Consider the following 23,118-nt stretch of genomic DNA (forward strand, 5'->3'; position numbering starts at 1 on the left):
TACAACACTGGTAAAACTCCTTGAATTTATGTTTATGTCCCTGTGCAACAAAACCATGTGGTTAGGTTAAAAAAAAATTAAAAAACACATCATGGTTTAGCTCAACATTCACACAGGAAGCAAACAGTGGGCTCCCGGGTGAAAGTCTGGTGTTTGTTGGATGCATCCACCACCCCTTCCACCCGCCGTATAGGGCCTCCCCCATGTTCCGTTTAACTTTTAGGTCTCTGAAAAAAATTGAAAAACTGCCCCCAGACACCTGGAAGGTTGGGTCACAGAGGGTGTATTAAATGATTACGGCCTTGCTATGATTTATATTTCCTTCCATAAAATGTGAGCAATAATTTCTTCACCAGTGAATGACAGTAAATAATTCAGCTGATAGTTTGTTCATCTCTACAAGCATTAACAGGAAAAAATGACTCATTACTGCTGACATACTAATCTGCGGAGGCTTTTCTGCCAAATCTAACTCTATTACCATTTGCTCCTGTATTAAAGTGTCTCTGACTGAACGTACATCGTGACTGATTTACTGTATAATGCTGCCTTCAAATTAAATGATTGAGTTCATGCATTTAATAGGAGAACAAGTACAGCATACACTCAGTGTGCAAGTAGTTCTGATAAGTGGTAAATGGACTTGCACTTGTTTAGCACATTTCTAGTGTTCCGACCAATCGAAGCTTTTACACTACAGAGTCACAATCACCCACCCACACATTGGCGGCTGAGGCTACCGTACAAGGTGCCACCTGCTACTCAGTTTAGACATGCACACACTACCCAGGCTGTTTCCGTAAACTGTTTGTGTGTTTTGCTACAAAATGTAATGCACCCAAATTCCCCCAAATATGAAAAGTTGTGGTCACATGAACAATGTGCTGACAGGAGTAAACAGTAAGCAGTCCTGAGTAATCGTGTAAGAAGGCAGGTTGGGGTAGTGGATGGGTCAGAAAAATGCAGACTTTTACCTGGAAGTTTCCCCTGGAGATGCATGTTTGGAACCGTGTGAACTCGGAGTCATTTTAAGACACGTCCTTACCATGTTTCTTTTCCTAAACCTAACTACAATAACTTTACTTGCCTAAAGCTAACCTCTATAACTTTACATTAATTATGTAACTGTAAGATTATGATATAATGTCATTTGTGGGGCACTGATTTGTAGGACATCATATGAACTGTTGTGTCTACGTTTTTGTAGGATATCATACAAACTGTTCTATGAGGATACATTGCACACTCACACACAGATGGCATAGTATCCAAGGTTACTTTGACATGCGGACTGGGGAAGCCAGGTGGGAGGAACTGTCTGCAGAGCTCAGAGACAGGACAGTGTCGAGGCACAGATCTGAAGAAGGCTACAAAAAAATTCTGCTGCACTGAAAGTGCACATTTGCCTCCATAATCAGGGTTGGTCAGGGTTGAAGGAAAACAGAATGGAGCAAAGTACAGAGAGATTGCTAATGAAACCCTGCCCCTCAGACTGGGCCCAACACAATATATACATGGACGGATGTCGTCAGTTCATAATGCAGCCAGATGGGACCGGTTGCATTGGTATGATACACCGCTGGATGGTGTCAGTTGGAAACGCTGCCGGTAACAAAATAATATTTTGCATCAGGCTTGGGTCAGGTCCGGTTCTGACATAGAATACAGAAGGTGTCCTGAGCTTGGTTCGGGTTTGGAATAGAAATGAGAAATTTGTGGCCCGAGCCTCACTCTAAGGCGCAAAGCCAAGACAACGCAACGGAACAGCTCTGTGAATGTCCACGAGTTTCCCACTCAGAGCCCTGACTTGAACCCAATGAAACACCTCTGGAGAGACCTGAAAATGCTGTCAACCACCTGTCCCCATCTAAGCCGATGGAGCTTGTGAGGCTCTGCAGAGAAGAATGGCAGAAAGTTCTCAAATCCAAGTGTTCAAAACTTGTGACATCATACCCAAGAAGATTCAAGTAGAGAGTCTGAATTCTTATATCAATTTGATATTTTTTATTTCAATTTTTTTAAGTTTAAATGAATACGTTTATTTATTTGTCAAATGGAATTATGCAAGGTACAACTCCAAGGAAACATGATCCCATCAGCTCCCTTATCCTGTGCATAATAGTTTGGTCCTTTTGTCGTCCTCTTAGGGCGCATACACACCAAGATAGTGTGGGGGACTCGGTTCGATTGGGCGGGGGATTCCGAAAAATTTCACACCTTCATTTGGTTTGGTTCACTTTCACACTGCACTTTTTAAACTGGACAAAATCGCCTGGACAACTTCATGCAGTTACAACAGCTGCTCGTTAGGGGGCGGTATTGCCCAAAACGACCGCTGACCAGGAAAAAAAAAGCATGAGGAAGAAGAAAACCCCGCTCATCGATTGGCCAGGACCGAAAACAGAAATCCATCCCCTTCAGCCGGCTTGGTCACCACAGAAACAATGGAGCAACACCAAATTTATGCAGTATTGGGGTTTCTGTTTTTACTTTGGTGTTCAAACCTAATTGTATTTATCACAAGAAGCTGCCCAGTATGAGCAGCAGGCGAGGCAGTGAGCAGTTCGCGTTGTTGGCTTTGTTTTTTGTTTTTCTACCCAAAATGTACTGTGCTCTACCAGCTGGCTCTTTGGTTCACTTTCTGTCTTTGGTTCGCTGGATAGTCCGTTTGCATTGTGTCCTTACATTTTTGGCTGCTGCCTTATAATTGTCCATGTTTCCAGATTGTTCTGGTAACCCATGGTGTTTTGTTTGTGTAAGGACTTAACTGTCCACACATCCTGACCTCAGCAAGATGGCTGCATGGTAGCTTTTCATGAACACGGGCAGCGCCAGTCTACAGCCACCTCTAAACAGCATATAGCAGTGATCCAGCAGGAACAGGACAACATCTGACACTCACACAGTCGTACCAGTCCTTATTCACTGTAAAGCACACGCCTGCTCTCCTTATTTTGCCATGGTCCTGTGCTCTGTCAGATCGGCATATAAAGAGTCAGCTGGTAAAATGATGCTAAGATTATTTAGCCATGTTTCTGTGAATCAAAGGATATTACAGCTCCTGATAACTATGAGAAACTGATGTGACACAGAGGCCATCCAGTTTATGTCCAACTAACCTGGTCTCACTCCAAAGTCATCGGAAACTGGAACTTGGTTAGTGATTTCCAGCATTATTGTTTAACAGTGCCCATCAGCGGAGGGGGGAAACGCTGCAGGGCAACAGTTAAAGTTAAGGGGCCGAAAGTCAGGTGGGTTGGAGGGGTGTTGGATGGGTCCAGCAACCACCAACTTTCACCCAGGAGGCCAGTGTTCACTTTCCATGATTGTAGAGCCAAACCCTGTTTTTTTTCCTTAACCCAACCATGTGCTTTTGTTGCCTAAGCCCAACCATGTGCGTGTATAGGCAAAACATAACCATGTACATTTGTTATTGAAGGAAAAACTGTCAATACTGACGTATTGCATTTATTTTGAAAGAGGATGTATGCAAAGTGTACATTTCTTTTTTGCAAACAGACAATGTATGTAACAGGCTGAAGTTCACATAGCATCCCAGAACATCAACAACCAACGCACCCAGGGTACCCTGCACATCATACCTCAATGTGGAAAGTCCATGACCAAATGTCGATGTGCAACAAGGTCAAAGTGAGAATGTGTTGGTCCAAGGCCTGTACAATGGCTAGCAGTGTTGCAATGTGACCTGTGGTCTGCAGAGCAACATTAATCTAAAGCACATTGTACATGTTCATATTATCTATTCTTAAGATATATTTTTAATATGTGATCTCACAGAAAGTGAAATGACCACAACCCCTAAACACCCCATTGAATGGTTGGAGCACAGTTGGGTTTATGCACCAAAACTGCTTGTTCAAGTTGAGAAAATGATTGTGGTTCCAGTTCAAATAACTATGTTTGTTACACACAGGATATAAGTACTTAGAAAAACGGTGTAAGTAACGTAATGTTACGTAACCACATAAAGTTAAAAGACGTCAGTGCCGACTTCTAATTTCACACGGGACAAAAACAGCAGTGAAAGTCTTGTGTTTGGTCGACCCATCCACCACCTCCACCTCCTCTCAACATGGAATTTCTCACTCTGTCCACTACCTGTGGGGTCATAACAAAAACCAACAACATCATTTAACGAGTGGATTCATGCATCCACCATGACAAAGGATCCTAACTGACTTTATGTTGATACTGTTTCCATTGTGGCATGTAATTTTAACACAATACGTGCCACTAACAGTATCAAAGGGGAAGTTGGACTGATTACCCAGGGCTCTAGTGGGAGAAGGGCCCTTGAAAAGCCTGGAATGAAAAGTTTGGTTTTGTTTGTAATTATTTCTTCCGAAATAATTAGTGTACTATAACAAAATTTAAATTGGCTGAATAAAGCGGTAGAAAGACTGAACTTTGTATTAAAAAAAATAGTGGAAGCTCTCTGAGGCCCCCCTCACCCTCAAGGCACAAAATGGTTCAATCTTCCCCTGCATTAGGGTTTGTCTCTAAACTCTAAGTTAGAGCTGAGTAACTGCTTATGCTGCTGAGCACCACTGTACCCAAGACAGAGAAAGCAGAGTTACAAAAGAAGAAAAGAAAGCAAACTGACTTGGAAATGGATCAAGAGATGAAGAGCAGGGGGCCCACAGAGACTGCTTATTCACAGGGCCCAGAATTTGATGCTACACCCCTGTGTGCCACCACCGCATGATGCAGTGTTGAGGGGTTGTAATAATTTCATGTATTTCTGCTCATAAGTATAAAATATTGTGATCAATGTTTAGGCCCCCCAGGACCCCACAGCCTCCAAAACCACCAACCTGGTTTTTGGTCATTTGATAAATTTAAATGTGAGCTGCTTCACCATAGTACAATATAAACTAAAGCATGTCCTTCACATAGGTCCTTCATCATTATTGCATTAGAGGAGTCCTGTGTCAAAATCAGTCTTTAGATGCTTAAAACCTTATTGTACTTACATTATGTATTCCCTATTTGTTTTAGCACGGGGATAAAAGCTGAAAATTTTTGTCCACTATTTCACATAGATCTTTAAACAAGGACCAGGACAACAAAGTAGATCAAGCTAAAATGAAGAGTAATCCCCAAACAGCAAAACAGGTTCAGAACAATGGGCCACATGCAGCAACATGCTCTAAATTTCTTTCATATTTTCTCTTGATTTTTTTGCCAAAAGAAAAACATAGCAGAAGTCAACTCCAGGTGCACACAACTTTTCTAAATCTGCGCTTACCCAGGTGTGCTGTATGATGAATCTCACTTGATCATAATTAACCTATCAACATATGTAACACCCCCTAAACACTATATAAGGGCAGGTGCTGTGCCATGCCCAAGAACTGGAGAGATGCCATCAGAAAAAGCTCTAAGAAGAAGAAGGAGACCACATTAGATTCAGTACTAATACCACACTGTAAAAAAAATATATATATTTTCCAGCCCTTGTTTATATTATCATATCATTTGGGTAAAAAAAAACAAAAAACAAAAAAAAAAACTTAACTTAAACTTAAACAAAATCGTGGATAGAAACAAAAATAAGAGGAAATGTGGCCGTATATCTTGCATGAAGTACATTGTGAGGTGTGCTGTAAAGAGCTTACAATATGCAGCATGTGCATCTTCCCTTGGTTTTTGCAAAGTCACCATGAACAGCAAAAACAAGTCCAAAGATCAGAATGCCTGGAATGTGTCCTGCGGTTGTGTTATCTGTGGGAACAGCCCTGACCTGAAATAACACTAACCGTTCAGTGTTAGTCTTATTGGCAATGACGGAAGTAACAGTTTAGCCTCAGGTATATTATACACTGGGACTCACAAATTTCAGCCATTTAAAAGTAAATGTAGACATTAATGCTTGAATGTTGTATAAAACACGCTATTATGTTTGAGGTAACTAAGTGGATTAACTTTCAAAACATTTTATATGAATGGCTTTTGCATTACAAGATTGAGTTTTAGTATCTGCACCATGACCTTGAGAAGTAATTACAGACACAAAGTTGATAGAAAGCTTTATTCAAAACACCTCCTCCATCCATGACAGTGGTTGACATTTCATAGTCAAGCTTACAGATAGCTGCAGTAAGAGTAAAGTAAAACACAGATTCAGGTTTCATGTTAGAATGATGAGCTTGTGATTAAGAGGTCAAGGTCTTCCCCTCCAGAATTGTCTCTAAAGCAAGAGAACTGTGTTAAGCACCCTGTAAACCATGGACATGGTGACCAGCATGCCCACCATAAAGGACAGACCCCTGCAGGGCTGAGGGAAGGCGCAGACATAGGAGATGGTGTGGAAGATCCGAGAGCCAGCAAAGACACGGAAGTGAAGCAGAGCAGTTGAGAGGTCGGGTCCAGTCAGAGCGTAGAGCAGGCCAACCAACACGAAGGGAACAACGTTCTCCAGGTCATTCAGATGACACCTGGATAACATTATGAACAACCAATGAATCTGCTATTACAAATAGTTGTCCATAAATAAGATAGTTTACAACATACCATATTGTTCAGGGAAAGTATTTAATCTGACCATTTATAATCTGCCTGATAAGGATTTTTTTTTACAGTGATTGTACACTGCAAACAATTATGATATCATCCTTCCTTTCATCCATTTTCCAAATCTGCTTATCCAGTGTTTGTTTAAGGAGTACTGGGGCCATCATATACTGGATAATATACCTTTTTATTATATCAAGTTATTATTTAGCCTCCCATGATAAATTAAATCAAGATTTCTCAGCATTTTCTAAAATGCCACTCTGTTTTTAGGTCCAAAAAATTATGTTTTCATGTATTTGCCTAATTCTCTGTTTTATGTATTCTATTTTCTAGTGAAACACCAATGTGTCAATTATACGTTGAGGTGAAAGTGATTGATCATCTCACCTTCGGACTCGCTCTACATTTGAATCGGTTCTCAGCAGCTTCTTCCTCTCCTCTGCAGACTTCATAGCTACATCTTCCTCATTTGCGAAAGCCTAAATGAGAGAGACAATAATATGCATTGACTCAAAGTCTTGTAAGGTAGGCACGAATAGATACATAGCATTAAAACCAACAGGAGTTACTTAGTGTGCGGATCTTTTTGTTTCTACTTTGCCAGATGTTTCTTTTGGTCCAGCACCTACGCCATTAGACATGGATGTGCATATCATTTTTACTGTTTTTTATTTGACTCAAAGTCTACTCAGAAGTTTGGTTAAAAGGTTCCATATTGTAATGTAGAAATGCAAAGACATTAAGAAAATATGCAAAAAAGTGTTAAGCAGAGGTGGGGGACTAGAGTCACATGACTTGAGTCTGACTGGAGTCGCAAATTTGAGAACTTGATACCTGCTTGACAAATACTGATAACAGACTTGACTTTGACTTGGTATTTATGATCTGAAACTTGACTTAGATTTGTGGTCGATGACTTCAAAGGACTTGATTTTTCTTTTTAAGAGTTGTTCTGATGCTGATACCAGTATTTGAAGTGCCTAAAATGCTGGATCGGGCATTGGCGAGTATGCATGTCAATGCAATATCTATGCACCTCCTAATTTATTTATGAACCTCAAAGTCGTTGAAAACCTGGGTAAATTAGTAGTTTTCCCAAAAATCAATTCTTCATTGCCATTTGCCAAACAGTAGCCTACACAGCAAGTTGCACTGTACAGTCACCGGCAACTGCTGTTTTCGAGCGGCAAGGAAGACCTGTTTACTGGTGAATAGTGTTATGTTAGCCTTTAGCAACATGTCAGCAATTTGGCAATATATTAATGTTTGAAAGTCAAACCCATAAAAAGGCAACACGCACAGTATGTAAGGTTTTAATTTCAAGGGGTTACACTAGTGATGCCAACTAGGCTACTAGTATACTAGTAGTAGAGAAGAGATGAAGAATTTTGTTTTGAAACAAAATTTTGACCTGAGCCATGTTGGTTTTATATTATTTAATATATATTTTATTTTTTATATATCTTTTTAATATATTTTTGTGTGCAAGTTTAGGTATTGAAATCAGTATCAGGAGCTTCTTTCTAGTGCAATGTCCACAAACCTGGTAGCCCACTAGGACACAGCAGACCAGCAGAGGCCAACGCCCAGGGCAGCTATCATGGAGGGAGCGAGTCCAAAAACAATACAATTTGGATTCAAAGATTATGTTGTTGATGACGATCGTAAGAAGAGAAGAGCTGTATGGTCTGTAGTTAAAAAATTTCACCCATCACTACAAAGCCCACAACCGATGGCACATGACTGTGTCTGTTTAGTTAACTTCATAGCTTATTGGCTGGTCAAGCGCTAGCTAAAAAGCTTACGTTAGCTAGTAAGCTAACATTTAACCAGATCATCAGAATTATGTATGACTTGACTTGTCTTCCTTGACTTACAGCAGGGACTTGAATCTCAGCTTGATTCTCTCAAAACTTAAAGGGCACGATTTGAGACCTGCTTGTGGCTTTACTTCCCTGATTCTCACCACAATAGCTTGGGACTTGTTTGCCACATGACAGTTACGACTTGAGAGGTGCATATTTTATTTCTTATTTATTTTATGTATTTTATTAATCCCCCTGAGGGGACATGACTTGCATATGTGTGACTTGAGTCTAATTAAGTGCTTCCTTTTTAAGTTGTTGCCTTTCTAACATTTTTTTTTCCCAGGCTATTCTCTTTTACAACCTGAGTTATCAGTTAGGCTGTGTTAATGACCTTTCATAATGTAGTACTGTAGACTGTGGACATTTTGGCTTTGAGGAGCAGTTACGCAGTGGAGTCCTTCATTTCTTGCATCTAAAAAACCAGGATGAAAACCAACACAACTCTTATAGGCTTTAAAGTAAGGAGGCAAGGCAGAGCTAAACACAGAAATCTTTACTATTGGTACCTACCCCTTTGGTTATGCGGTGGTATGCAGTCATAGGCGCCATCAGCATCATCTTCAGAATGACAATAGTTGCATAGGTAGTGAAAGCCATAAATACCTCATCTTCCATGAGCTTTGCCATCTCTGCTGGTCTGCAACTGAATGATAACAAGGAAGAGACAAAATGTAGTTTAACATTCCATTTCAGCAGCAAAGATAAGAAATAATACAAATAACACAGATCAGAACTTAAAATGTATTTCCACTGCCAAAAAAGTCTTAAGAAACATTACATAAGTCTAGTATTATTCTAGAAATGTGATCAGAGTGTTTTTGTGTCTTATATCTAGCATGGAGAATGCAATATTATCTGTAAGATTCTAAATGAATGTGTATACAGATCAAGTGACAAACCAGACACACCCCTGCTACTTTGTTAAACACTGAACAAACAAGTAGCAGTGTGTTAACGTGCATGTGGGTTTCAAAGCAGGTCCTGTCTGCATGCAACACTCTCAGTAAGCCCACAGTAAGAAAGAAATTATTGGAATATTGTTAAAAATATGCAGCACAGTTCAGCAGCTCGACTTACCTCCTGTGGTGACTCTGCGGAAGTGAAGCAAGTCTCGATCTGTTGCAGAAAAACAAACTGACCCATCACCCAGAAACTCAGGAGGCGGAACCACTACAACTGCAGCACAACTTCCTGTGTGGAGTGTTTTTCTCCACTTATGAGGACCACATCCATTGATACCCTTAAAAACACTCCCAATGCACAGCATACTGTCTATGATAATAACTTTCATTTAGATTAAAGAGTAAAAGTACATCAGGCTTTAAAAGTGTGTGAACAGTGAGTTTTTATTGATCTTGTTCACTTTATTTTTAGCAAACTTTGGGATTAAAAAAATCTAAACTGACATGAGAATGTGCCTGACCAACGCATACACACATAAACTTGAGAAAGAAGAAATTGCAACTTATGGCAGAAGGATGAAACTTGAGAAACTGTTTGCAATTGATGCGATTGTTTAAAATAAATCATATTATACAACAGTTAGTTCCGGCCCTGCAATCTGATTGGTCGAGAGACAGTAAAACCGTGATGATATTGGAGTACAACATCACGGTTATTTCACTGTGTATGTATCACTCCGCCTCACAGCTGATTGCAATCAACAATCAAATCAAAACTGACAGTTAGTGTCAGTTGGGTCAGCAGTTGCGTTGCAGGCTAATTAATTCATCCACTGTCAAACAGCCAAAAATATGGATTTATTTCGTAAAATAAGTTTTGAATTGAACTATGAATGGTCATGAGAGGAACATGAGGGAGAGGAGAAGCTGAATCCATCTGAGCACACATCCAGGTTTGTCAGTGTTTCATCAGCGGAGCTCAATGACTTGGAGAAAAGCAACATACTGTCAGATCAGAAGGCAGAGTCGGCTGTGCCTGTGAAGCAACAGTCCACCATGCAGTCACCAGAGACTTATTTCACCGGCTGCACAATTAATGGAAACATGCAGATAAATGTGTATAAAGAGTAAGTGCCTGGCGCACCATGTTTGTGTTACATAGCAACGGTGACAGCGGAGTCCTGAGGGAACTATTTTTGTTGGCGGAAGACAAATAAAATGCTTAAATTATCTATTTTGTCCTCATTTTTCAACATTTCTTAATCAGCCTTGCTTATTTAACTGTTGAACTGTTGTATAAAAGCAATATCACACTCAAGCTCGTGATGTTGTACTCGTGCCTACGACCGGATCACAGCCGTGACGATATCACGGTATCACTCCCTCTCGTGTGATATTGCTTAAATATTGCCTCTAAGGTATTTGAACAGTTTTCACGGTTTAATCAGGAATCCAACACATTCTCACTCTGACCTTATCACATGTCGCTGCTTGGTCATGGACTTTCCACATCAACATATGACGTGCAAGGTAGCCTGGCTGTGTTGGCTGTTGATGTTCTGGGATACTGTGTCAACTTCAGCCTGTTACATGCATTGTGTCTTTCCAAAATACACTTCCGTTTTCACAGGAAATGTACAGTTTGCACGCAGTTCATCGGTACAGCACCACCAATTGGCATTTTTCCCTGCGACAACAGATGCACATGGTTACATTTGGCCAACATTTGGCCTGGTAGGGTGTCCCATGGGAAAGCGGTGCCAGGGGAGGGGCCAGACTAAGAGCAATTCAACAAGACCCTGACATTACAGTGCAATTAGACTTCGAGGACCTCACCTGGTATGGATCCCTCTGGAACCAGACCTCGGGGGCGGAGCTTGCTGATGAGCATCGGGTGGCTGAGCCTTGGGCCATTAGACCCAATCAGGCTCAGCTTGAAAAACATCCAAAAAAAAGCTTTTCAGATACAATCAAATGATTTGATTTGATTTTGTCAATCTAAAGCATTTTAAGTTAATTAATGTCCAAATTATGGGTTAATTAGGGTTAATTTGTCTGGACTTTGGACCTAACTTGGGACTTGTTTGTCTGAACTTAGGCCTTTAAATGGGGTTTGTTTGTCTGGACTTGGAAGCTGACTTGGGACTCATTTTTCTGAACATGTGACTTGACTTGGGACTTTTTTTGGCTGGATTTTGCACCTGACTTGGGACTTAATGGTCTTGACATGCTCTTAAATTGGGAAAAACAAAATGAACAAAGGAAGCAAAAGCAGCACATAATATGTTCTTTGGGGTCCCCTTGATTGTCGTGTAGCTTTAACCTAGCTAAATAGTTTCCTTATGCTTTAAGCCATTTACAGGCACTTGGATATGTCAGCACTGGATCTTTGCTTTTCCCAAGGACTTGGAATGTTGTGAATTATTCAAAGAGAGTAGGGATAAGGGATGTGTACAACCAACGCATATGAAGAGTGTATAAAGTTTGATGCATTTTTAATTTCACACGGCCAGTAGAGGTTAAGATGCACAATGTTTATTGAAGACGCTGGGACTGGGCGCATTTAGTTATTCCTCAGCCCGCTGAAAAGGGCAATGATGACAAAAATACAAAGTTTCTTTTTTTGTGTGTGTGTGTGTGTGTGTGTGTGTGTAAATAAATGTTCAAGTGACCTTAAATGGCCTGACTTGGGGCTTGTTTGTCTGGACATGGGACCTGAACTTGGGCTTATTTGTCTGGACTTTGGACCTGACTTGGAACTTGTTTGTCTGAACTTGTGACCTGAATTGGGGCTTGTTTGTCTAGACATGGGACCAGAACTGGGGATTGTTCGTCTGTACTTGGGATCCAAACAAGGGCTTATTTGTCTGGACTTTTGAACTGACTTGGAACTTGTTGGTCTACACTTGGGACCTGACTTGGGACTTGTTTTTCTGAACCTGGGACCTGACAGGGCTTGTTTGTTTGGACTTTAGACCTGACGTGGGGGTTGTTGGTCTTAAAATGGTAAGAAATTAAAATGGGAAAAACTTAGTGAGTAAAGGAAGCAAAGCAACATATAATTGGTTCTTTGGGGCCCTCCCTGACTGTCATGTAGCCTCAAACCAACTATTTAGTTTCCTCATGCCTGAAGCCATTCTTGGTTATGTCAGCAATATTTTTTCATTATGACTTAAATACACGGTTAAAATAACACTACACCCGACACATCTTTTTGCACTTCCAATGCCAAAAGAGATAATTAGTTCAGTATTTGAGGACTGCTATTAATGGATTTATTTAAAATCATTTTGAATCATTGCTTTTCCTAAGGACTTCGAATGATGTGAATTATTCAACAGAGACTAGGGATCAAGAGTGTGTACAACTAGTGCATATGATGAGTGTGTTAAGTTCAATGCATTTTTAATTTCATTAATTTAAAATGTCTATTTCAGACTAAATTGAAGTAGGTTATATAACTGCAAATGAAGGAGCAGGTAATGCGAACCATGCTGCACTATGCCTCTGACCTGTGCCACCTCAGACTTTACATTACAAGGTTATATTTTATTACTCTGCATACTACAGTATATGACTATACCTAAAGCTACAGTAGACTGGCCATGTATTCTGTTAAATATGGTGGTGTAGTTGTTTCAAATGCAAAGCAAGGAAAGTCTTTGCTGCTCCGACTGGGAATTGGCAATGCATGCACTTGAGAATCTGGACATCACTACTGACAAGACTGCTGCTCTTCAGAGACCGTGCATCACCCATCACCCTGAGCGCGCACACGTGAGCGCGGAGCACAGAGAAGCAGTCAGAGCTACAGGCTACAGTGAGGCTAAAAACAGAGTTCATATGACGTTTTTCGAAACAACTTTTTATGTCTGGGCTGCAGCACACTTGGATCACTACGGATGAGCAGTATGGAGGTACTTTGTGGATTCAATTTTGTGTTCTTGGAAGTTAGTCTGGGGCGCCATCTACCATTAGGTGTGCTAGCCGCTCCACCCAACGATCTCCGCAAGGAATGTGAGGACTCCAAAACTTCACCAGGGCCTCCATCAGCATATGGGTGAGTAGATAATGGCTGAATTTTCATTTTTGGGTGCACTATCCCTTTAAGCTGTCCTATCAAATAAAAGCAATAAGTCCCATTAAAAAAAAGCTCAAAAAAATATAAAAACTCCCATGTTTGGGGGGCTAAAAAGCCACTGTAAACAGAGCCATGGGTCCCTGAAAAAACACCCACTTTCAGGGGCTGAGAAGCAGCTGGAATATATCCTCAATGAAATATAACACAAAATCCTTTTAAATACACTTTATAAGAGATCATTCCCATTTTGAGTCAAAAAATTGGGAGGGATATAAGAAAATAAATTCATAATCATGAAAACGATAGTGCCCCCTAATTTCCCCCCCGGTGAATTCCACTGCTATTTTGAATGCAGCCAGTCTCTCTCCTCCCTATTCTTCATCCTTCCATCAAAGCTCAGTGAACTCCTGTCTCCAGACTGAGGCTCGACTTCAGCTGCGTGAAGTCACGATCACTTTTGTCTCAAACATTGCTGTCATTTCTCTTTAATCAAACGTGTGTCACATTGTTTTGAGAGCCAGATGCTTGAAACACTCAGTCTGAGCTGGAACAAAGAGCCATGTCTTACCAGCATGAGGTGCTTTGAAAAGTGCGCAAAACACCTGATAAAGAGACCAAGCTTGTTACTTCTCCCCGTTCACCAGCCCCTCTCCCTGTCACATCCCAGTAAGCCCAATGCAGTCACTTTGCTGGGAGGGTATACACCAGTTTGGGAGGGGAGTCACAGTCTGTTATGGGGAGTTGTGAGGGAGCAGCGTCTGCCTTAGAAAAAAACAGTGTTGATAATGTGTCTATTTGGCCCAAGGCATGTTTTCCATGATTTGACATACTGATACATGTGAAAGCCTGATGCTAATGACAGGTGACACACTCACAGATGATGTTAGTTTTCTCAATTCCTCCCACTTCTGCTCTGCTCTGTGTTGCAAAGGCTTGTCTGAACATGACCTGCTTCAGCCACCTCTTTTCAGTTGTCTGTCTGACGCCCATCTGACGGAACGAGTGCACTTCTGGCTTTGGCATGCTAACATGCTAAAGCTAATCTACACCTTCTGTAATCAAAATCCTCCAGGGGGGTCTGAGGTAAACTCGACAGAAAAACTGACCATTTAAAAGCATTTTTAAACAGAAATCTTTGATCAGGGGTTGTCAAAGTTTTAATGACTGACTGCCATTTTTGGAAGCCAGAATATTATGAGGGCTGCACAGGAAAAGTGCACACACTGTAACTTTTTTAATGACATACTAACACTTTTTGAAAGAGGAGAAGCTGACCGAAAAACGTACATATGAATAATAATAAAATTTGAATACTAATGCAGCATACAATAACAATAGCATTCACACTAATACCTTGGGGGCAGAAAACCAATCACTTGAATATTTTCATGTTTCAAGTGCAAAATCTTAATTTGTAAAGTAGTAAAGGAGTAACTGAAGCTGTCAGATAAGTGCAGTGGAGTAGAGGTAGACAGTGGCATGAGAAGAAAAGATCCAGATTTGTACTTACAGTACCTGCGTGAATGTGTTTTAGTTACATTCCACCACTGGCTGCAGTTTATGTTATATTATCTTTATAAGAGTTATATTATAATTATATTATCTTAAAAAGACTCTCTGGAAAGCTGGTGACTGAAAATTCTGTTTTCTCTGATTTGAAGTGTAATGACAAATTTTTTGCCAAAGCAAGTGTAATTTTCAAGATAGAAAGGTCAACTTGTGAAGTTATTCTGTTGTTTTTTGTTTGTTTTTTTCCGGGGGGGGTCTTGTGTGTGATATGTTAAAATGAAATAAAAGCAAGCCCTCTACTTTTCTCTTTGTGGGATAGGATACTCCTTGCCAGATTTCATACTTGTATGACTATTTATGCCATCGTAGTGCCCTAATATTTGCATTGACGAGTAGTGAAGAAAACATCTTAAGGGCTGGCCCTGGCTTCCAGCCTATGTGAGTTTGTGAGTATGACTTGACTTGTGACCTGCTTGTCCTGGCCAATGGCTTGATTCGATTTGCTTGACTTAAAGCAAGGACTCAACTTGACTTGCTTGATTTTCACTGCAGTGACTTGGGACTTGCTTAAAGGGAAATTTCGCTTTATTTCAACCCGTCTCCTATCGTCCTAAATTTTTTAAAGGATGCCCGTTCACTTACCTTTTAACAGGTCTGACGCTACGGCTGTATCTAGGCTAACGGCTAACATGCTAACTATTATTTCTATGTCACTAGTCACTTGAAACAAATTTAGGACTATAGGAGACGGGTTGAAATAAACTGAAATTTCCCTTTAAGACTTGAAGGTTATAACATGTGAGCTGTTTATAACTTGCACACGTGTGACTTTCTCCCACCTCTGTGTTTAACTATATCTTTAAATGTTACAGCTATTGCTGAAAATGAAAACAGAAATAAACAAGTTTGCCAATTTTACAAATCTCTGCAATGGAGATCAATTGCCAGTTGTCTCCCTACAAGTGACTGTCATTGTTAGAGGGACATCATGGTGATTCTGTCTATTATTAAGTGTTATATTTAATCAAATTACATTTATTATAAGTTTGTTAGTTTTGGGATAGTTGTGTATCTTGTTTATCCAATAAACACAAAAGTTGAACCACAAAATATAATGTATTATTTATATTTCTTGCATGATCCAACTTACAACAAATAACAAATCTCTTTAATATGATTATTATTACCATGATTATTATTATCATAAGATTTAAGAATGTCTTAAAATACATTTTATGCATCATTTCAAACACATTCCTACAAACATATGCTTGACATAATGGATGTCTTTAGAGTCGTATTTAATGTCTGGTTCTAAAGGTTTGAACAGAGTCTGCCTGCAGAGCATGTGTTTGCAGGAGCCTGCAGTGGGTCTGTCGGTTGAAGGGATGTAAGGATTTTTAGCAGTACCATTTAATTTCTCTGCAGTAACCAGTTTACTATTTGAAATTGATTCTTTTTCCTTGTCAGGAGCAGCCAGTGATCAATACATTATGATCACATATCATGTCAATGGCTGGCAAGCATCAAAATATGAGTTTTTCACGCTTTACTCACACTCTGCTGCAGGAAGCCAACCTGAGCCCCGCCCAAATGAAATGGAAGCTAAGCGCCTCAGATGGATCTTAAATATCAGCAGCCGGGCGTCATCTTTTGTGCAGCAGATTCCACAAGAAAAATAATGTCCTGTGATTTCCCACAAGGAGTAGTAATGGCAACGAGCTGCATTGATTCGTCGCCAGCCCTGCCAGTAATTGGGATGCTGGCTGCGATATGCTGCCATTGATTTCTTATGGTAGCCAGGTTATGCTGCTGGTGTAGGACAACAATGACTAAATAACAGCCTGGCCAATGATCTTAATGCCACAAGCCAAGCACAGCTATTGATTTCATTACAGAATGCCTCCTAGCTTCTAGGCACATACATTTTTTTATTGATCAGCAGCAATGTCCACATTACTTTCAGCACTGTCACATGCAGCCAATCAATGACAGCGGAATGCTGAGTGCATGGAATTGCATAGGTACAGTGGGGTGCAATGAATTTGGCAGCATATAATCAGGGTTTGGAAGGTGACCCCGACTGACAGAATTGATAAGTGTGAGCATTTTCACTGCAACCTGTGGGATAAACCGCAGATATTGTGTGATTAACTTGTCCAATTGGGTTTCATTTGACCCTATTCACAACTCTGTGGCCCAAGGGCAGCAAGAAAATAAGAAATCAGACCAGCACCCCGGCAGGAGAAACTGCTCAGATAAGACTGTATTGATGATAGGTTGGGAGTAATTTGTTCAGCCTTAACCACAAAATAGAGGAATCATATCAACTGGATAGGCAGACAGCAAAATAATGGTTGTAGCCACAATACCAGTAATTGGTTGATTTTTTTTTTTTTTGAACTGGAACATGATGACACAGTCACAACCAGTCAACCTTCATGGACTCTGAAGGAAGTAAACAGGAGGAGGGGTTAGTTTAAGATTTCAAGATAAACACAAACATACCTCATCAACTACTAAATTAGTCATACTGAACTCCTTATAAAAGCAAAGTTACAGATTAGGTCACATGTTCTCTACAGGTGCAAATACACAGCATTTTCTCATTCCAAGACATTACATATTGCCACTTTGTGTGTGGACTTTCACGTCTACATATTACGTGCTAGGTGTCCTCCTGCATCTGCTGTTGTCGTTCCAGGATGCTGCAACCAATGGCAGGACATCGATAAAAGCATGTAGTTAGGTTTGGAAAAAACATCATGATTTGGCTCTACATTCATACAGGAAGTGAACATCGGGGTCCTGGATGAAAGTCCAGCATTTGTTTTACCCATCAACCACCCCTCCCACCCGCCGCAAAGGAATTTTCCAGCTCCTTGTATCACATTGCCACCGGCAGCATTTCAAACTGACGCTGTCCATTGGCGTGTAATACTGCCACAACAGGTGCCATCCAGCTGCTTTATGAATTAATGCCACCTGTCTACATATCATTCAAATTGAGAATAATTGATAAGATTTTGGTGATCAACAATTTTATTGACATACAAATGTTTAACATTACGAATACAAATGGTTAAAATTATGCACACATCTTTTTGATAGTTGTCTTACACCGTAGAGGTGGTGCAGGATGTAGTGCAGTCCCATGTTGACTGCAGGTAATCCCACTGTGTGGTTGTAATGGAACTAGATGGCACTCAGCTTGTGGTGTTCAAAGTGCCAAAAGATATATTCAAAAAACTCAACAGCAATGTCTCTTTCTGAAAATCATGACCCAGTTGCTCAAGATAATTTCATATAGGAACAATTTTCTCTCCTCTGAACTACACTGGTGTCACCATGCTGAAGGAAGCGTGCATCTACTCATTGATGAGTGGCTCGTCCTTGGCTGGTGAGCTGTAACAATAGCTAGCTCAGTGATGCTAGGTGAGCTAGCAGTAGATGCACTTCCTTCCTTCTGTGCGGTGATACTGCCAGTAGGTGTAGTTTGGTAGAAATAGTTTCTATATAAAACTACTCACAATGAGGTCTGTGGATTATCTTGAATATTTTTCCACACTTTGAGCACCACAAGAGAGTGTCATCTGGTTCAGTTACACTGGAGAGAAGGCAGACACCTCTATGGCTCCTATCTCCAACACTGGGAAACTCCCACCAAAACAATCTGGATTGACAAATAGCACTGCTTTTTGATTTGGGGTTGAACTCTCCCTGTAAAACTGTATATCCCAACGCATTCTTATCTCAACTCATCAAATACTGTCGCTAGGTCAGTGGACATTAATGTCTACAAATGGCGCACTAGGTATCCTCCAGCGTCTGCTGTTGATGTTCCAGGACACCTTGCCAATTTACACTCACCACGTGATACATCTTTTCAAAACACTTCTGCTTTCACAGGAAATGTACAGTTTCTGCGTGTAATATTCATACAGTGTTTTTCAAAATAGACTTACGACATGAGTAAAACACGTAGTTTGTATGTTATTTGCTCAGTACCTGTGTCTAAAAAATGGTGGCAGGGCACTGGGGAGCGCTTAATCCCAGCGCTTCGTAAAAACAATGCCCCCACTGCTTTTTTTTTTATAACGAGCTCCACATGGATATGTTTCTATGACAACAATATCTTCACATTAGCTAGGTAGATAATGAAACGTTAGATGAACAAAGGGTTGACAACACAGTCAACATCAAGCTTACAGAGCCAGGTGGTCAGCGAGGCCCTGCTACGAGGACAGCATCCCCCAGCACCAGTGAATCTGCTCCCCCTAATTAAGACACTGTAAATTGCATGCCATATAAGACTTTTTAAAGGATTGATTTCATACTGTAGATAAGATAAACCTTTATTGTCTGTCACAGGTAACAGAGCCCGTCTTAGGACATTTCAATTTTTTTTAAGTCTCTATTGGTTTTAGCCTGAGTTTTATTGTCATTCATTAATAAAATACTGTATGCTTTTCCTCCTTTGGTTATCCAGTTTGCTGTCCACCAGTTCAAAACAATCTTTTTATTTAAAAGTTTTTAACCCCCCCTTACACAGTGTCCGCCAGCTGATCTGCTAAAGCAGCAGTGACATCACCGATGACATCTGAAAATTTAAGAAATTTTCAACTTCAAGCACGCAAAGTGACTGCATAAAAAATGCAAAGCACCATTCTCTCTAGGCAGCCGCAAGCAGCCTCATATGCTCTCTCCTCATTGGGAACATTTGAAAAAAGACGCTGCTGTTGAGTAAACCACTCTATGTGGACACAGGCTCTCATGTCATAAAAGCTTGTGGTTAAGTTAAAAAAATGTCATAGACTGACTCAACATTCACATGGGAAGCAAACAGCTGGTTCCTGGATAAAAGTCACAAAGCAGCGCTACTGTTATTATGCATTATTATCGATATTCAAAACATTATATCAAATAAAACATGAGAACATTTACAAAGTTTTTAAGTTATGAAGTTATGAAGCTAACCAACACCAAGAGTTATCTGCCTCAACACTTACAGTTAATATTTAATGTTATCAAATGTTTGTTTATTATTGATTTGTACATGATATTAATAATGCCTGCCCTGCTGGTGTGTGCTTTAAAAGTCAATGCCATCATATTTCATATTGAGTGTTTACTCCAGCATGAATCTTAAAACTTCACTGAACTAAGCCCATGTGTTTCAAGTAATCAGCTCTTTAAGCCACTCATCCTCTCTTGAAAATACATCCAATTTAATAAAAAAAGAAAAATTACAAACTGACAGTGTATGTGGTCTGACAGGATCACACTGAACAACTGACATTTAAAATTAGGTGTGAGTGATATAAGTAAGGAGTAACCCTTGAATTAGGGACTAATCTGTTGAGTCTAACACGTGCACACACATCTACCCAATATACACCTTGTCATCCAGTGACTTAGTGTATTTGTAATGGTTTTCCCTGATGGGGGTAGCCTGCCCTGATGCTTGGGGTGCTGAACCTGGCTGCCTTACAGACCTTTCTCTTCCAAATGGCTCTTAATGAAGAAGCTCATTAAGGATCAGCGGTTGCTTAATGAGGGCCACACAGCTGCTCATTAGGCTCAGGCCTTGAGGCTTTGTCTTTTCACCAGCCACTGATAGCAGCTCAGCACCTTCTTTACATCCACCTTTTTTAGAAAGCTATTCTGTCGAGGTGGGTGACCAAGCAGGTTAGCACATCTGGCAGCATTTAAAATCCTTGTCACTGGCTGTTAAAGGTTCAGACATGTTTACAATAAGAATATAGGTCAAACAGCCCTGAAATGATAGAGCCTGTAATGTTCACTACACTCTGTAATGTAAAAGTGGTATTTATTAATGATTTAGTGAAAGAAAAAAAACAGCTGGAGTTGGGGATAACATGTGGGGAAGTGAAACTGAGCACCCTGCCTTCAGGTGGAAGATAAATATGATAAACTTGTGGAATAGAATGCTTGATCTATCAGATGATAGAATGGCGAGGAAGATTTTCATGTGGGATCTCTCAGTGGAAGGAGAATGGGCGTTAGAGATGTATGATCTGCTTCAGGAGCATGGGCTTCAACATCTCTATAGCCACAGACAGAGAGTGGATGTGGGGGTGTTTAAAGAATTTCCTTTGACAAAATATAAAAGTAATTGGCTGGATGAAATTAATCATAAACCAAAATTACGCACATATTGTTTGTTTAAAGAAGTGTATGAATGTGAAAGATATGTTATGTATGATTTATCTAAGAGCCAAAGATCTCTGTGTGCTCAGTTTCGCTTTGGAATATTACCGCTACATATTGAGACAGGACGCTACAGTAGAACTGAGGAAGATCAAATATTATGTCACCACTGTGAGCTCGGTGAAGTAGAGAATGAAACTCACTTTTTGCTGTATTGTCCATTCTACAATGATCTAAGAGAAATACTCTTTGACAAAGTATCAATACATATAGGTCTGTCCCAGGATAACCAAATAATTAAATGGTTATTTGATAATCATATATTTGCAATATCCAATTATATCATAACGTGTGGAACAGAAGAAAGCAAGCAACTTATGCACACAGATAGATCGTGGCTCTAAAGATTGTCCTTTTTATTTTGTTTTACTTATTTTTATTGATCGTTATTTGCAGCTTGCGTATATGTCATGTTTACTGCTCTGTGTTGGCGTGATGGCACTGGAAAATGTTTTGTTTAAAATGTGTCTGCATAATCCCATTAGGGATGGGCTGTCTTGGCAGCCAGACACGAAAATAACATTTCATTCATTCATTCATTCATTCATTCATTCATTCATTCATTCGTTCATTCGTTCATTCATTCATTCATTCATTCGGTACATGGAACTCAAGCGTTAATAATTTTCAACAGCTAATACATTTAGAGTAATTTAATGCCAACTTGCTTTTTCGTTGTTTAAGAACATCATAATAAAACATTTTTAAAAAGTCCAAAGACATTCACAGGAATCCACATTTAACCAAAATGGCAGTCTTTTCTTCTTTCCATCCATCTACCCATCTACCATCCATCCATCCATCATCTTCCATTTATAATCCCTCCAGCATGTTCTGGGTCTACCCTGGGGCCTCCTACCACTTGGATGTGCCTGGAAAACCTCTACGGGTACGGGTAGGAACAAAGTGGTAATTAAGATTTTTGACCTCCAAGAAACTTAGGAAATGCAAATTCACTAACAGGAGGCACCCAGGAGGCATCCTGATCCAATTCCCAAACCACCTGTAGATGTCTGAGCTCCTCGTTCTATCTCTAAGGCTGAGCCCAGGCCCCCTATAAAGAAATAAAAATTCATTTCAGCCACTTGTATTTGCAATCTTATTATATCGGTCTATACCAAGAGTTCATGACCATAGGTAAGGGTGGGAATGTAGTGGTAAATCAGGAGTTTTGACCTCCTTATTCACCACAAGGGACTGGCAGAGCGCTTACTGTACCAATCCGCCTGTCCATCTTCTGCTCTATTTTACCCTCACCCCAATGTACTTACTCCTTCACTTTGGGCAGTAACTCACTCCCAAACCAGAGGGGGCAATGCACTGTCTTCTGGCGGAGAACCATGGACTCAGACTTCAAGTTGCTGACTTTCATCCCAACCATCTCACACTGGGCTGTAAACTGCCCAGTATACGCTGGAGATCAAGGTGTTTGACTGTGACGAGTATACCGACGCAGCTCTCACTTTTGTTACACAATGACCGGCCCTGGTACCCCATAGTCATACAGTGCCCACCATAGGACACCCCAGGGGACACAATCATAAGCCTTCTCCAAGTTGGCAAAGCACATAAATACTGGATGGGCAAACACCCATTACCTTTCAGAAGATCTGCAAGAGTAAAGAGCTGGTCTACCGCACCATCACCAGGACAGAATCCACATTGCTTTTCCTTTCAACAGTATGTCAGAGACTCTTTTCCAGCACCCTTGAATAAACTTTCCCACTATCTTTCCATTAATTAGGGGGCCAAGCCTGAGGGGCCTCGGGGAACGTGTATGCAAGCAGATGCGTTTCCTAGGACCAGCGGTGCTAGGAACCCTATTGTTTTTGTAAAGATTTTTATAGTTTTTCTCAATTTTTATTCTTCCGTAGATAAAAGTGTTGCTGCAGGCTAAACCGTACAAGGGAGGGTGGTGCAATTTGGAGGGTTGGTCCAGACCCCTGCACATACCTCAGACGCAAAAAACTACATGCAGGGGGCGCTATAA

The 23,118-nt window shown here is 40.4% G+C and overlaps 1 protein-coding gene across 1 annotated transcript; it reads right to left on the reverse strand.

Moving 5' to 3' along the window:
* Nucleotides 1-6,038: 6,038 nt before the first annotated feature.
* On the reverse strand, nt 6,039-9,597 carry LOC125883029 (microsomal glutathione S-transferase 1-like). Its single transcript, XM_049567144.1, has 4 exons — nt 9,483-9,597; nt 8,916-9,048; nt 6,925-7,016; nt 6,039-6,458 (listed from the first exon to the last, which is right to left on the reverse strand). Exons 2-4 carry the CDS (start codon nt 9,030-9,032, stop codon nt 6,212-6,214), a joined length of 456 nt encoding a protein of 151 aa, XP_049423101.1. The 5' UTR covers nt 9,033-9,048; nt 9,483-9,597; the 3' UTR covers nt 6,039-6,211.
* Nucleotides 9,598-23,118: the final 13,521 nt, after the last annotated feature.

Source organism: Epinephelus fuscoguttatus, linkage group LG22 (assembly GCF_011397635.1).
Source record: "Epinephelus fuscoguttatus linkage group LG22, E.fuscoguttatus.final_Chr_v1".
Lineage (NCBI taxonomy): Eukaryota > Metazoa > Chordata > Actinopteri > Perciformes > Serranidae > Epinephelus > Epinephelus fuscoguttatus.

Coding starts and splice junctions, on each gene's coding strand:
- LOC125883029 (XM_049567144.1), bottom strand. CDS start 9,032: ATGGCAAAGCTCATGGAAGATGAGGTATTTATGGCTTTCACTACCTAT. Junction 7,017..8,915: donor ACCACCGCATAACCAAAGGG/GTAGGTACCAAT, acceptor TCTCTCATTTAG/GCTTTCGCAAATGAGGAAGA. Junction 6,459..6,924: donor AATGTAGAGCGAGTCCGAAG/GTGAGATGATCA, acceptor AATGTTATCCAG/GTGTCATCTGAATGACCTGG.